This window comes from Acipenser ruthenus, chromosome 21, assembly GCF_902713425.1.
Source record: "Acipenser ruthenus chromosome 21, fAciRut3.2 maternal haplotype, whole genome shotgun sequence".
Classification (NCBI taxonomy): domain Eukaryota; kingdom Metazoa; phylum Chordata; class Actinopteri; order Acipenseriformes; family Acipenseridae; genus Acipenser; species Acipenser ruthenus.
The window spans coordinates 1,499,825-1,516,203 of NC_081209.1; the positions used below are offsets into that span (position 1 = coordinate 1,499,825).

At 39.9% G+C, this 16,379-nt stretch overlaps 1 protein-coding gene across 1 annotated transcript; it reads left to right on the forward strand.

Annotated features, from left to right (window-relative positions):
* Positions 1-235: 235 nt before the first annotated feature.
* On the forward strand, positions 236-14,007 carry LOC117428283 (protein yippee-like 1). Its single transcript, XM_058994198.1, has 5 exons — positions 236-1,021; positions 4,971-5,256; positions 8,886-8,929; positions 10,438-10,546; positions 11,028-14,007. The coding sequence occupies exons 2-5, from the start codon at positions 5,140-5,142 to the stop codon at positions 11,115-11,117; spliced, it is 360 nt and encodes a 119-aa protein (XP_058850181.1). The 5' UTR covers positions 236-1,021; positions 4,971-5,139; the 3' UTR covers positions 11,118-14,007.
* The last annotated feature ends 2,372 nt before the right edge of the window (positions 14,008-16,379 follow it).

Below are 16,379 nucleotides of genomic sequence, written 5' to 3' on the forward strand. Positions count from 1 at the left end.
GCAGCCTAGGACAATACTGAAAGACTGTGTTGTCATTTGGAGCGTGTCGGTGGCGCGCCTGTTGTTTACCCAAACCACGTTCCCACGTAATGCGCGCCCCCGCCCCCCGGGGAATTAGCCTGTGTCTTTCACTCGGTAGCGCGCGTCGCTAAAAACAAGCCAAAGGATTCATTGTCTCGGACCGCAGAGCGCACGTCATTGGTCGTAGAGCTCAACTGAAGTAGAGTTCCAGGCTGTGCGATTGGTCCTCGGAGATGACTCCGGTTCTTATTGGCTGCGGGTTGGGGGGTAGGTCGGACCACCACGCGCTGTCTGCTTCTTTGTAACAAGTTCGAATGTAACGGATCGGCAGAGAAACAAAACAAAACGACAAGGCGAGAGGCGCTCTTCATATAACTCACATAATACGACTAACAGACGACCGTGTGTTAGAGACCAGTTAATTATCAAATACACAGGGGTGCTGGGTGACGTGGCTGATTTAGAGGACCCGAAGGAAGGGCAGAAAAAAACAAAACAATTTCTTTCATGAAATATCTTTGGAAAACAGAAAACGGGGGGAATATACGAGGGGAACATTATAAACGTGTGTATAAGACTATTCACTGAATGCAATTCTGGAGGGTCTGTTTTTTTCAAAGTGGAACCTCGTTTTTATTAAGATTAGATCATTGTTTTTAAAAAGAAATAAATCAGAGGAATAGCCTGCAGTGCTAGGGAGCAGGAGGTTTGACCAATGGAAAAATATAAACGCTAGATAGATGAGAGTAACCAAAGGTGGAGACAGCAGCTGACAGAGAGGAAACAACAGCAAGAATAAACGAGACCATCGTGGATGAATCAAAGAGTCGGGATCTGGAGAAGGAGAAGTATGAAATGTAATCAGAGACACTGAAGAAGGCTCGCTACAGAGGGGATCTCTGCTGCTGGGGACCGCAGTACTGCTCATCGCGAATGAGAGAAAAAACAAAGGCGAGAAAGCATTCTCTGGAACCGGTTAGGAAGAGGACATTTGTTGAGCGTAAGTATAGCATTGTTACATATGCACAAGTTTGGACAAGAACTCACATTTCGGGGAGGTTAAAAAAAAACGACGTTGGTAAGTAATGTAAAGGGGTGTCACAAAAAGGGAGTCGTCATACAAGCTATGACGCTTTACACTTTGAAGTGTTTATCAATGTGAAGTCGATAGCATGTCAAGTATCTTTGTAGCTATACATTCCTGGTGTCTTATAGCGCTGTTTTGATTTTCCGGAGAAGCTCGAATTGCTTGTCTTCATTCATTGTGTAGTAATTTAGGAAGTGTGATGTTATATTTGTAATGAGATGGGGATTGGATCTGTATGCGCGGGGGGGGGGTTTAAATGAGCCGTTTGGAGAAACGGGCTGCAGTGTTTTTATGTAGCTGTGTGAACTAGGTCATAAAAGCAGCGGTAGCGCGCACAATACAAACACATGACGTCGTCTTGATCCGATCCACTGTCTTTCGATCATGCAGGTTTAATCAATCAACTTAGCCAGTCATCCAGATGCAGAATAAACTGGTAAGCGTACAATATGTTTGAATTAGTTATACAGTGGCATCAGAAACACGAGACCTATTGAAATGCGGGAGATTTGTGTCATGGTTATATTGTAATAAATACTGTTCGCAATCGGACAATCGCAAAATGGCCAACACATCAGTATCTGTTAATAAACACAGCATGATCGGGGTATCACCTCTGTTGGTGTTTAAACAAAACGCGTTTGAGCCCATTGTAAATGCCAGTAGGTGCCTTGGTAACTGTGTGCCCAGCAAACAAATACGCGGTTTCCATGTGCAACTGCAGCAACGGTACTTAGGCATGTTAACAACGCAGATGTCAGACGAGCTAGATAATCCGGTGGAGGAGGATTTGCAGCTTTGTATTTCCAGGACGAGCAACACTTCCACGACCTGTAAAAGGATTCTACACACACAGGAGGATTTTAAAAGAGAGACCACAAACCGCGCAGCAAAGCTTGTAAACAATGGCGCATTGCGTAATGCGTAACGTATGTATAAACACAATGTATTTTAGTTGACACAATCCCAGCCCGTACTGCAGTAAGGGTTACATGCGCTGTGTCTTGTCTTGCGCGGCTCTATTGCACAAGATCATCATGCTTTCAATCTGTATTTGTTTACATATCCGGGTATGCGACCATCGCAGGCATTATCCCGCCTCGTCTGTTACTTGATTGGATATCTGCGTCTCAATCACGCAATGATCCGTCCCCCATAGTGACGTCAGTCTCTTAGCATCCAGGCCAGGCGCAATCAGACACAAAGAAGGGAACAACAAAGACACCAGAAAAGGACATGCTCGCGTGTCTCAAGCCAGCAGGATCACGACTCGAGGCTTGGACCCGGAGATACTCGATACAGCGGGCTGTATTTGAGCTGCAGCGCCACAAAGAACATTCCGATTTCATGTGTGAAAGTGCTCCGTTTTAAAAAACTAATTACATCTCCAAACCAGGATCACTGCTAGCGGTAAGTGTGAGCCTGTCTTATGAAGAAGTGACCAGTGTGTGGACATCGTGAACACTAAAAAGTTAATGTTATGACCAAAAGGTGTCGGGTATTGATGGTAAATGCTGTATAGAGGGTAATATATTTAACATAATATTTTAGTTTTAGGAAATATGCAGGATTTAATAACAACAACAACAAAGTATTATATTCACACCACGGAGACAATGATTAAACTTCTCTTGAGCGAGCAGTGCGGTGAATTTCAGCGTGTGCAATGAACGTGCTATTGACAGGTGTGCGTTCGTGTGGAATGACAGGCGCAGCTTGTAACAGTGTCCATGGGATGAAGTTTTTGCATTATTCAGCTCCTCAGTAGGCCTCAAGGAGGATATTGCAGTCAGAAGGGATTACAGTACATTCTAGGGTAGTGTGTGTGTACAGCAGAGACCTCATCAGAGCACCAGCAGGGATTTATTCATTCTGTATCTGTGTATCCCACAAATACAGTAACAACCTGCCCTGCTTGGTTTAGTTGAAAGCCTGGAACTGGATTTGGAAGTGATGCAGGAGTAAATATAACCTGGTGTAACCCAAGTTGGGAGTTAGTAGTTTTTAAAATAGATAGATCGGTCAACTGGGGAAAAAAAAGTTATTGTGGTCTATAGCTTATTTGGGTTTCCCTTACTATTAAAATGTTTAACTTGTCAGGTCATTCCTGCTAATCCACATGGCTGTCTGTGGTAATGTGTGCTTTGGTCGCTCATGTGTACCGGGCTGAGTCTTTGGTATTTTGTAGCCATGTATTTGTTGTCAGTTATTCGCCATGCATGCCTTTGTTTTTGTGTGTGGCTGCTTCCTTGTATGGTGTGTTTGTAAAGAGGAAGTAGACTGACATGAGTCCTGATATAAACAGCAGCACTTTTAAAATAATATACATACACACAGACAAAGTCACTGCTGAAAGAGGCAGAGCCACACAGAGGAAGTTATTCTGGTGTCAGAGGATATAGCATGGCTGCTTCACAGCTTTCTGTGCATTACAGTGCAGAGCAATGGGAGGTCCTTGGGACTTTTTATGAGGATGTGGTAAAGAAATCACCTACTTAAACAAGTTATATCAAAATACTTGTGCTTTGTAAGAAAACAATCTGTGCCAAACTGCTTAAATCCTTTAAACATGTTTCAGAGTTGCTAATTAAAAGATAAAATGGTAATTAAAATCCCTTCCGAGCTGTTAACCAGGGAAGATTGAGACAGGACCTTGTATCTGCACTGCAGTGCTTGCCTTCCGTCTCACTGTGCTCTGTGTGCGGAAGTTCACTTGTTATTGTTTGCAGCGTAGACTGACTGTTGTCTGCAGACATGCTTCCTGTTTTGCATTTTAGAAAGTAACCCACATATTGAGTGGGACAGTCATTTTCACTTGATAAGAAGTATTTTGTACTTGTTTCCTGTTGGGTGTTCACAGGGCCCCCACTCCTCTGACAAACCATGAGCAATTAAAAAAACACCTGCAGATTGCAGGGTAGAGGTGTATTTGTTTGTTTATAGTAGGAGTTACTGTAGTTTATCAAAGCAATGCAAGATGAGCACAATGCAAGTCAATGCAGCCTGTCTGAGGTCTGTGTCTGAGCTCAAGACTTTGATCTGTTTCAGTGTGAAGCAGTGCAAGAAAACCAAAGTAGCACATTTATGCAGGAAACAGTAAAACGTTACTCATTTTCACAGCATGTTGCTGCAGAGGTCAGCTTGTGTGCTGTGGAACATCAGCTTGTACATGTACTTGCTGTTAGTGTGAGTTTCCTATTTACGTCTGTGTTTCCCCAATCTTGTAAGATTAGACAGATTTATTATTGAGTTTGCTTGATGTGCTTGCTTTTCATTAGGAGATGTACCTGGAATCCTTTGTGCTGTTATTTATTAAAGTTAGGGTGGTGCATCATAAAAATCTACATGCATTTCATAGCATCTTTTTTTAGTAGCACACTGTCATGGTTAACCATGAGATTTGTCCTTCAGAAAATGTGCCCTGGCTTGGCAGATGTTGTTCACAGCATGATCAGCTCAAAGACAAACACACACAGTATTCAAGTTGTGCTTAATAACATCTGACTCCTCTTATTTTCTCAATTTGTCACTTGATAGGCTTATTCTTTATCAGGCGAACAAGATACAAAAGTACAATTCACTTTTTTTTCTTTTTTATTCCTTTTGATCCACAATTTGAACCTGGGATAGATCAAAAACATTTTCAAAAATGGTATGTGTGTGTATATATATATATATATATATATATATATATATATATATATATATATATATATATATATAATGTATATGTATATATATAATGTATATGTATATGTATATATATTATGTATATGTATATGTATGTATATGTTTGCATGTAGTGTTTGTTGTATGGCAGAAGAATGAATTGCGTTCTTTTTTTGTTTGCTTTCTTTGGCAGGTCTATTTCTCCTGTGGTGTCTGTGTGGACCGTACCACACACCCACTCCAGAACAACGACGGCTTTTGCTTGGATTTTCCAGTGTTTTTTCTGTCAGCAAGTTCAGCAGAGTTGTAACTCTTCGAGTGCCAGCCCGGAGCTCAGCGAGGAGGAGCAGCCACACACTGAAATGGTGAAGATGACAAAGTCCAAGACTTTTCAGGCGTACCTGCCAAACTGTCACAGGACCTACAGCTGCATCCATTGCAGAGCACATCTTGCAAACCACGATGAGCTCATCTCAAAGGTAGGGATTGCTTTTGTTTTTGATCTTTTCAAACTGCATTGCACGCTAATTCTCTGAAACTGACCCTTAGTGAGCCAGGGCTTTCTAATTGATGTTACTGATTTGTAAGTTTGGATTGTAGGGCTGCTGGCTTTCTCTCTCACCTTGCATGGTGATGCTACTCTGGGGTTAGCAAGCTTTCTTACAGGTAGGAGGATAATACACACTAACATCTGAATCCAAGGGAAAGTGAACTTCACCCTTGACTCTATGCATGAATAGTCTATTGATTGGTCTGTGCAGGTTTTCATTTGAAAGGTAGTTAAGTTTCTTGGTAACCCTCACATCCAGTTTGTGTTAAAGGTACTTGGACATGCTTCAAGTCAAATGCAACGGGTGTCTAAAGCATGAACGTGACACAGCTGCAAGTTTATGTCTTGGGTGTTGTCCATTTTGACTTTGACTGCACAGAGAATTTACTCTTCATACTAAATAGTCATTACACATACTCCTATAAATAAAACTGTAGGCTGACTATTTCTTAGGAAAGGTTATGCATTTATAACAACAATTCCAATTGGCTTCAGCAAATTGACTTTAAATGTTGGAAACTAATTTACAGATTCTTTTTTATTTTCTCTTAACAATGCGTGCAAGTGGCACACATTGTTTTTAGAACCTATCCAATTGGTCCATCATCCTGCCAGATTGGGGGTGGTGTGCACTGGCTGGGTTTGACAGACATTTGAAACAGCCGTTTGAAGGTTGGGAGGGACAGTGGTTAGTGATGTCTTGAGTGTGCTTGGTGAGTCTGTTCACTAAGGCACCACAGAGTAGAGCACAAGCTCAGGAAATACAGACTGAATTAGCCTTTAACCCAGTACTGAGACCCTGGGACAGCTTCAAGGCAAGCTGCCAGCCACGGATAGAGGGCTTTGTGTCTTTAGCTTTGTTGATCCTTCACTGTTTGCAAAGTCTTGAATTTCATGTTTTATTAATAGATCTGTGTGGCTCATTGAATGATGTAATACAATCAATATGGGTCATATGCTTAGGACTTTAAGGACTCCTGAAAGCAATGTGTGTTTTTTTTTTTTGTTAAATGAAGTTTGCAGTCAGAAGTTTATTCTCATTTTTCAAGCACTGTTAAATGTTTGTAATCACAAACCCCGGTTTTTAAAACAGTTTTGTGTATAGGGCCCTATGTGCTCTGTTACTGTGAGAATCCCGGGTGATTCTTTTGACAGATAGCTGAGATCCATCCCTTCTGATTAGAGGAAACTTGAAGTTGTGACCTCATGCTGTTTTTTTTTGATGAATTAACAAAAGCGTAGGAAATGGTGACATATTATTAGAATTGTGTTCCTTTCAAACAATCCTAAGCAGGGGTACAGGATAAAGGTGTAGCAGGAAATAAAAGCGACATGATTTAATTAACATTTTCCTGCTTCCCTCCTTCTTTTAAATCAATAAAAAAAAAATCTTCAGTCAGTTTGACTGTATGTAGGTTTTTAAAATGTTTTTCTTGAACCTACTACTGTTTATAGTTCAACAGTATAGGCCAAATAATAGATGCAGAAGTATCTAGAAATACAGGTTTCTGTTCTCCTAAGCGTCACAGTGCTATTCCTGAGTTCTGTCACACAAGAACACCCTGCCTCTGTGCATGAAACTCTAATCTCCTCCCTGGCTGGGTGTGGATTGTTCACACAATGATCGTTTTTTGTAATATTTCATGTTCTGATTTCTGTTGATCAAAACCCCATGGAGTATATTTCACCCCATTAACTACTCGTAGTGGTAGTTGGTTAATAAAGTTGTGTTCTAGTTCAGGACAAATGGAAATTTAAAGAAGGGGTCCTTTTTCTGGTGTGTTATTCCGTCTCCTGATGAACAAGTTAATGGAACGCAGTTCTCTATAAACCTATTGATTTTAGGGGTGACGCTCCCAGGGGAGAGGTCCGTGTGTGGTTGTTCAGTTATCCATAATCAATATTACAGATGCAGCAAATCTCCCGGTACTACTGAATCAGTGTCCCAGAGAGACTGGCCTGTGTTGTTCAGTGGCGAGGGTTCAAACTGAAGGTCATTCCAAAGTAGTCAGTTTTTCTCTTCTTGCCACTCCTTTGACAGGGTTAAGAAGGCACGGGATAACCAGAGCTGCTGTCTGCTTTATTAGCATTACTTCAGGCTAATTTTGTAGTGGAAAACAAAAGCCGATTTAAGCTAGCTTGCTTGGGTCATGGTGACCAAAGGATAAAAACCAGTTTAGAATCCAATCCCTGTGACAAAGTGTTACGTACTCCACTTAGCAAATTCATAGTGCACTATTCAATGAATCTGTTTTAGCTAAGCAATTTCATTTTTTAAGTGGCTTATTTGTTAACACATTAGCTTCTTTCTTTCAGTTAAACTCCCCCCTGTATTCTGTGGTGTTTGCTGCTACAACCCGTCACACTTTGGATACCACAAATTAAAACACACCTTTAGAGATCAGTGTGCCTTGTACTGTACTTGCAGTCTGTAACTTACCTTTTGAGAAGAGTAGATGAGTAATGTGGACAGTAGATCCTGGGACTAATTTAACATTTAGAAATATCAAATGAAATATGCAAAGAAATATTCTTTTTGTTCTCAGTCTCCTTTCAATGTAAGGGTCATGCTTTGAGACAGCCGTTTGATTTGGAAATCTTTCAAAAACCATTTGGCAAAAAAACAAAAACAAAAGACTTCCTTTTGTCTAGGTGATGAAACTGCATCTGACAGCAGATTATGAAGGCGCTTCCTTTCTCTGTGCTCATTATAAATCAGATTGATGATTCAGACTCCTGATGGAGGCCATTTATACAGCTAATCCCACAAAATGGTTTATGCCAAACAAGTTTGTTTGTGTAGGTCATAACCATAAGGGTGATTATTATTATTATTATTATTATTATTATTATTATTATTATTATTATTATTATATTGCTATGTCCTCCCTGATTTAACTACAGTCATCAGTATATTGTATTTGTTGTCTATAGTAGAAATGCATTTGAATCATGAGGTTTAAGTAAACCATGATTACTTTAAAATATAGCTGCCGCTTGACTGGGTAATAAAGCTGGTGCCTGACCCTCTTTAGAGCTCTCAAACTGAAGAAGAAAAATGCTGAACGGACAGGTGCTGTTTTTAAAAAGACTGTTTGCTGTAAATATGTAGCCTACATACATGCTGAACGGCACACGTTTCTGTAATGCTCATGCTGGCAGGAAGCCAGGCAGTGAAGCCAAAACAAACCTCGGCTGTGCCGTGCAGCTCCTCCGGGTCCTAGCGGCACACCGTGTTACTGAACGAGAGTGCCAGCTGCTTGTACCAAGGCCACTGCTGCTTACCATCTCCAGACTACAGTGCTACAAAGTTGCTATAAAACCCTTTTTGTTTTGGAGAGGTGACATTCAGTCTAAAGGACTGTTAAGCCAGGAGCTGGATTGATCTGAGGGAAGGATTTGGTACTTTTAGTAAGTTTTTTTTTTTTATCTTGGCATTTTCTTCCTGTCCATTTAAAGAATGCCTGCTGTGTGTTGCTATGCTTGCCTTGATGGAAGCGTGTTGTTTGTGTGCTTTATTTATTGATTGATTGATTGATCTATTCTTTCCTTTTCTAGTCGTTCCAGGGCAGCCAAGGTCGAGCCTACCTCTTCAACTCTGTGTACGTATCACTCATTTGGACATTCATTTGATTATTATTATTATTATTATTATTATTATTATTATTATTATTATTATTATTACTTTCATTTGAGTAACTTTGCTTCAGAAGATTTCTATTTCTTGCATATAAAGCATTTCGTTCTGGCCAGTGATTCAGGAACACTCCCACATCTGTTCTCTTTGAATGAAATTTAAGACTCATTAGGTTTTATGCTTTTTGTTCACTGTTTTGACAGTGGGGATAGCCATATTTTAGACAGGTGTGCTGTATCCAAAATACAAATCAAGCATTAATTCAGCTTTTGCAAAATGAATGCAGTCTAGCAGTTATTGCCAATAGTTTTGTCTAGTTTTTAATAAGAGGTTGGACCGATCACTGGTTTGCAATTGTAATTAGGGAACTCAAGATAGGATTTTGTTTATATTCAACTATTATTATTATTATTATTATTATTTGTTTATTTAGCAGACGCCTTTATCCAAGGCGACTTACAGAGACTTGGGTGTGTGAACTATGCATCAGCTGCAGAGTCACTTAAATTACGTCTCACCCGAAAGACGGAGCAGAAGGAGGTGAACTGACTTGCTCAGGGTCACACAATGAGTCAGTGGCTGAGCTAAATTCATTTACAATCTATTTCAGTTTTTGGATAGAGAACTATTTTGAGAGGGAACTCAATTAAAAGTACCTCCACGGTAGTGCATTTTAGTCGTGTTGAATACTGTATCTCCTTTTCTGCATGGTTAGCGTTTTACAGTATATACACATAATTATGAAGGGATGGACCGACAGAGACCTGGAGGATGGGTGAATAACCTGGTAAGAGAATATTTTGTATTTCAAGAACTAACACACTAAACTTTCATTACCTTCTAGTTTAGCTATATATATATATATATATATATATAATCTCAATGTATATATAATCTATCACACATCGATAAAACAATTCTTCACTAATCTAGCTCCCACCCAATACCCATTTATTGAATCTTGTGCCTTAAATATTGATTGAATGTGACCGCTTAGGGTGCAAGTGCTTGATAAGTCCCTTTTTTTAAACTGGGGGTAGGGGGTGTTGCACTCCAGTATACTTTACATACTAGATATCTGTCATATGAGCACATGATTACTAGATTACATTTGTATAGTTTGGAAATTAAGAAAAGGTGTCCGACTTCAAGTGTGTTTTAGTTTATAATTGAAAGTGATCACAGGATTTTAATAAAGCTCGCGTGACAATACGATGACAAAGGCTTGGTCCAGCACAGCAAATAAAAGAAAGCAGATGTGTTAAGAGTGAATGTTGCACTGGCCTGAACTTGGTGGTTGAATTGTCTTAACAGTGATTTGAAGGTTTGCTTTTGAAGCCTTCTCTAATGCAGTATTCAATGCATAGTGGCAGAAGAGGTTGTCTGACTAGCTGTGTGCTGCTCATTGCTGCAGTAACCCAGTTACCCTGTGGGATCTCTTCAAGCCTAACAGTGTTCCTCTTTCATGTGCAGGGTGAACGTGGGCTGTGGGCCAGCAGAAGAGAGAGTCCTTCTAACAGGGTTACACGCTGTAGCCGACATCTACTGTGAAAACTGTAAAACCACTTTAGGTTGGAAATATGTAAGTACACCTCGTACTACTGTATGGTTATTAATCAGTTTGATTTCTAATGTCAGACAGTTTAGTCATGAATATTAAACTGCAAAATCTCTGGGGTGGTTTCTTTTTTACCCAGGCTTGGACTACAAGTCTGTAGCCATGTATTCAGGTGTTCAGTGCTGATTTTAGCCTGTAAGCTCAATCGCCACCCTGGGTTGATTCAGCCTCTATAATGTTTGTCATGGATCTGTAGTTAAACAATAGCTGACTGTATGTTCACCCTTTAACAACCCACTATTCAGAAGAAAATAAAACAATGGTTACCAGCAAACAGGACTTGCTTGGACAGTCTTTGTTGTAGTAACATGAGCTTTGGGAGAGTACAAGTAAAGACTCACTAAAAGGTTTTGTTTTGGAAGCATGAAAAAAAAAAGGTGTTAAAAGGTGGACTCCATTTGTAAACCCCCTGTAAATAATGCTTTGTTTTGTCTTGAATCCTCAGGAGCATGCCTTTGAGAGCAGTCAGAAGTACAAGGAAGGAAAGTTTATAATTGAATTGGCTCACATGATCAAGGACAATGGCTGGGAGTGAATCTGAGACCTTTTCTTTTTGAGAACTGCTTGGGTCCAGGACTTCAGAGAGACCCAGTGGACAGAGACACATGTGTTCAGGTGGCTCAGCGCAGAACTTTAAAAAGCCTCACAACTGATTCTTCTGTTGGCTCACTTGAGCCCTTGTGGTTTCTTCTTCTTCTTTCTTCCCAGTTACAGCTTTTGGTGTATTCTATTCTGTTACATCTGAACCACTATTCAAAGAAAACAATTGTCACATGACCATTTTTTTTCCTAGAAAAAAGACACAAACAATACCTTGTGGTTTTAGTGCGTGAATGTCTACATTTCTTGTGAGAGACTCTTACTGATGGCAGACTGATGTTACTGGTTAGCATTTTTCTCCTTTGACTCCTGTCGTATCTCTACCTGTTGCTGTGCATGCTTCCTTTGCAGTGTAATGATGGGATTTTGCTGAGCAGCCGTCTCGGATGCTGGCTAGGGAGGGATCAGTAATATGTAGCACTTGATAGTATTTTATAGATGGGGAGGGGGTTGCAGTGATGTGGTATTTGTATTAATGATATCCCCTGTGTACCATGTATTACTTTATTTTCTTGACTGTGCAATCTGTGGCCACGCCTGGTACTACACATTACAACACCTATATAATTGTGACATGAACAGGAGTGGGTACTTGGGCAACTAACCTTGTTTCAATGGCATTTGTGGCTGGTTCCATGTTGCAGCAGCAGTACTAGTTAAAATAAATGCACTGGACAGTAGGGGAACCCGATTTAACTGCTTTCCCCAGTAAAGCATTTCCCTGCATCGGTGCAGAAACGGCATACTTGAATGCAGTTATTCCTTTTGCACTTTGCTGAGGTCATGACTTCATGAGAGTTTAGAGGCAAATGTCTGTCCCTTTTGTCCGACTCTGTCAGTCTTTTTCAGTGTCTCGATTTGCCTTTTCATTAATGATTGTAAGAAAACTAAATTATGGGTTGACTGGTTGCTGGAAAAAATCATCTCCCTGTAGTTTTAAAACTGTGCTAAATATGCTGAAGGAGCAGAGCATTGGTAGAATAGAACATTTTCACATTATTGCCCTTTTAAAGCATTGCCTGGTTTTTCATTCTTAAAAACTCTTAAAAACACTAAGTTGCCTCCTTTCCCTCATTTGGAAACATGCAGGCATTTCTGTGCCACTAAATACAAATACAAAACATAATGTGACTAATTATCTCGAAGATTTACAACACTTCTGCTGCTATTCATATATTTTTTTGTATAAAGAAAAAACTTCTTCTCGACCTTGACTTTAGTCTTCTGCACTTTACTGTTTCAACAGAGTATTCGAATGGTCATTTCTGTGTAAATGTTAATTCTGTGTTTGCCTCTATCCAGCATGAACCTCGTGCCTCTTCAAAAGATCCTGTCTCCTGTTGTGCAGTGCATGACCTGTATGTCCTGAGAAATTTAAGATTTAGGGCAACTTTCTTGGGGCTCATTCACCAAAACCTACACCGTGTACAGTATGTTGAAAAATGTCTCTCTTAAATAACCTCAGCATTATTAATAACCATGCTGAAAGTTGCTAAAGTACTAAACGCAAGTGGAATGTGTGTCCCCCTCTCTAATTGGGTGGTGTTTGCTCGGGGGTGGGTTGGGTAAAATGTATTGCATTGTGTATTTAATGGTGTGACACATGCTTGTAGTTCCAGTAAGCCCGCATGTTTTATTTCAGAGATGAAATACTGATTCTGTTTTTTGGTGAATTTGAAACGAGGGTGTTGCAGACTGCTGAGGGATAGGATGGCCAGTCTGGTTACTTGGTCTTTATCAGCAGGACAGATAAAATAAATACAAATAAAAACAAACAAACAAATAAACTACTTGAAAAATATACAGACGAAAAAGAAGAAAAAAAAAAAAAAAACTTTGAAAATCATTTTCCCTGTAAGAGTTTTGTACATATAATAAGAACATATTTAAAGTTTTATACCTATTTCTACTGGGCGAGTTCCTTCACTTCCCTAACTTCAAGCACTTTTGTTACTGTACCTTTTTTTCGTTTGCTATCACACTATGGTTTTGTTTTCTTCGGAGCTGATAGTGAGCGCAGGGATTTCCGGCTTTTTCCTGGGTGAAATTCAGATTGCAGTAGCTGGCTCTTTCTTGAACCAAATGAACATTCCGTGAGCTGGTTTCTCCTGGTTTTTTCATTGGCAGTAAATTGGAGGGTGCTAGCAAATCATATATGGAAAAATCGACAAGCTATTGTCATTGTAAAACAATTTGACTGAATTCAAAATGATGTGTATCGTGGTCATGCATTTAAAATATGTGAATACAAAAAAAAGCATACATCAGTGAAATGTATATCATATAGAATTTTTGACAATCTTGATTGCTTTACAAAATTCCCTTTCTAATTGCAATTAGAAGAAAATCTAGCGCTTCGTAGCATGGCTGTAAAGAATCTGTTAGCAAGCAGTACTGTTTCTCACATGGGGTAACTTGAAGGTGAGCTGGATTCACTTCTAATTGTTGTGTAGTGACACTGACTGAAGCTTTAGATCTGCTCATGTACAGGATAGCAAATGTCACTAAAGAATTAGAACAAGGTAACCTTAGATGCAGTTTTATGCAAAGGAAAAGATTGTAAGTTTGAAGAGTGTTATTTTCATAGGACTGTTAAACATATTATAAGGTCTAAAGCATGTTGTATTTATATAATTATATTGAGTCGTGCCTGATTTTTCTTTTCTTTTAAATGCAAAAAATAAATATGCTTTTTCTTTTCATTTTTTTTTTTTTTGGCTACATTGCTATGCTACCTGTCTTAGTAAAAATGTATGTCACATTTGTCCAATATTTTCACTGTATTGTATCTATTTCAGATATCACAATAAAGTCTTTCAATGGTATCCTGCATTTTAATTCAGTTGCACTAATAATGTTTGAATAGTCGTCAGTGTGCATGCAGACAGGGGTTTAAACAGCACTTGAATGTGGGAGACTATGGGACTGGCAACCGACAACACACGCAAACACAGATCTGTGATAAAATGAACGAGTCCACAAGCTTAATGCTCAGTTGAGAAGTTTTTGCTAGATGAAAATAGAAGAATAAGGAAAATCGGGATGCTTCTTTTTTTGAGTTGGTTAGCAAAGCTCAGGACAGGAGTTAATTGCTCCAAAACTGACTGATTTGTTCAGATTTTACCTTGGTATATTCAGTTGACTTAAAAAGGCAGCAGATCTGAACACTGCTTGTTTAAATAGAGCCTTTTGTGTACAAAGGTTAAAAAACCAGCTTATCTAACAGTGAATGTAAGACGAGTCTATTTTTAAGCAACCCCGTGATTCTGTTTTACAAGTCAGAGTTGTTTGTTTATTAGGCCCCTTCACTTTTACATATGACATTTCTTGTGTGTGTGTGTGACTGACGTTTTGGTTTCTAAATGATACACACTTTGAGATACTAGCTTTATAATTGCTCCACAGCATTATTCTGTTATTCTCTGGGTCAAGTTTGGTCCAAAACAATTGAGCCCTTTAGTGGCAGTAATTGTGCAAAGCTGTCCCTACCGCACTGTCAAGCCTCATAAGAGACTATAGCCACATTGTTTTTAAAACCTCCTGCCATTTTCAGAAACCATTAATATTTCATACAGCAGACACTTCATACTTCATGCCACTGGAACACACTGGAATGGAATTCATTTTCCAACTACATTCAAATAGCGGCTTGTCATTGTTTTCATTATTTCTTTAATCCTCTTTTAAAATAAACAGCTGCTTTTCTGCCAAGCGTTTTATGAAGACTGCGTTTAGCAATTCGAACACGGCTATACACGTCTCTCCACTGTGCTAGGACACCTTACAGGGTTATGATGATCTCACTTGCTCAGCATTACTGAGATGCTGGAAGTGAAAAATCTGCTGGGTCACAGAACAGAACAGGCTTTTCACATTTCTTCATCTCCAGACCCTAATTTCATTACGTGCCTCTGGTTCGTCACTGTGATGCTAATTGGTGTGGTGTATGGTTGGTGTGGGGTGGGGTGGGATGGTTCTGTCCAGCCTTTTAGACATCCAGTCAAAGAATTGTTTTATTTAACTGTGCTGTCTAATGAAAAAATACTGACAGTCACTTTACTTGCATTTTTTTTTACCAGGAGGGTAGCAAGGGCAGGTCTCCAACAGGGCTGCAGCTGTGGGGGGAATGAAATTCCTAAAATAGCCAGCATGTCACAGCTCCCACTCCCATTCCCATTCCAGAGAGACTGACTAGACTGGAGCGCTACGAGAAGCAGCACAGAGCAGGATTAACAAGACAGGACAGCTTGCGAGGAGGGGATTCGCTCAAGAGGTTTAATGACATGCAGATTCATGTGGTGTTTCCAGGGCTTTTCCACGTCTAGTTAAGGGTATTGGCTTCAATGGCAATGATTTGACTTTTTCATTAGCGGTGCTGGGAAGTAGTACATCAGAATTGAAATTCCAGCCATTTCCAGCGACCACCATTCTGTTCGGAGGGGCTGAGAATCACTGCCCGCTCCTCTTGTTGTTTTTAAAGCCATGTGGGGGTTTATTATAATAATAATAATAATTTATTTCTTAGCAGACGCCCTTATCCAGGGCGACTTACAAGATATCACATTATTTTTACATACAATTACCCATTTATACAGTTGGGTTTTAACTGGAGCAATCTAGGTAAAGTACCTTGCTCAAGGGTCAAGAGTCCAGAGCCCTAACCACTACTCCACACTGCTGCAGTTAGTAATAGCCACTTATCTAACAGACCCAGACCTACATTCCCCCTCAGGGAAAAAACAATCCTATTGGAGCTGCTTGAGACACAAAAACAGCAGGGGCTCAGTGCGAGTGCCAGGACATCATCATGACGTCATCATGACATCATCACGACATCATCATAGCACTCGCAGGGGAAAGGCGAGCACACTTATCTGCATCTTCCTGTTAGAACTGCGACTTAACTACGGTACCCGACAAATCTATCACGTCCGATGAGGTGTGGCAGGATGGAGTACAGATCCAGCGCTTTTTAATCTGCTTTATTCTTTTCATTTCATTAAACACACAAGCACACCAGGGATTGAGGCTGTTATCGTCTATTGTTGATATACATTATATTTGTAGCACTGTGAGCTATAAGGGAGGGCTTCTGATATGAAGTATATTAACAAAAACAATTCCAGTGCATTGCCCGTCGGGACTGTTTCAACCAGGTCCCAGTTGACTGAGACTCCCAGTTAACTCCCAGTACAGT

What these genes read in the sequence shown, in the direction of transcription:
- LOC117428283 (XM_058994198.1), top strand. Translation starts at nt 5,140, where the DNA reads ATGGTGAAGATGACAAAGTCCAAGACTTTTCAGGCGTACCTGCCAAAC. An exon ending in GCCTACCTCTTCAACTCTGT is followed by an intron (nt 8,930 to 10,437) that starts GTACGTATCACT and finishes TTTCATGTGCAG; the next exon opens with GGTGAACGTGGGCTGTGGGC. An exon ending in CCACTTTAGGTTGGAAATAT is followed by an intron (nt 10,547 to 11,027) that starts GTAAGTACACCT and finishes TTGAATCCTCAG; the next exon opens with GAGCATGCCTTTGAGAGCAG.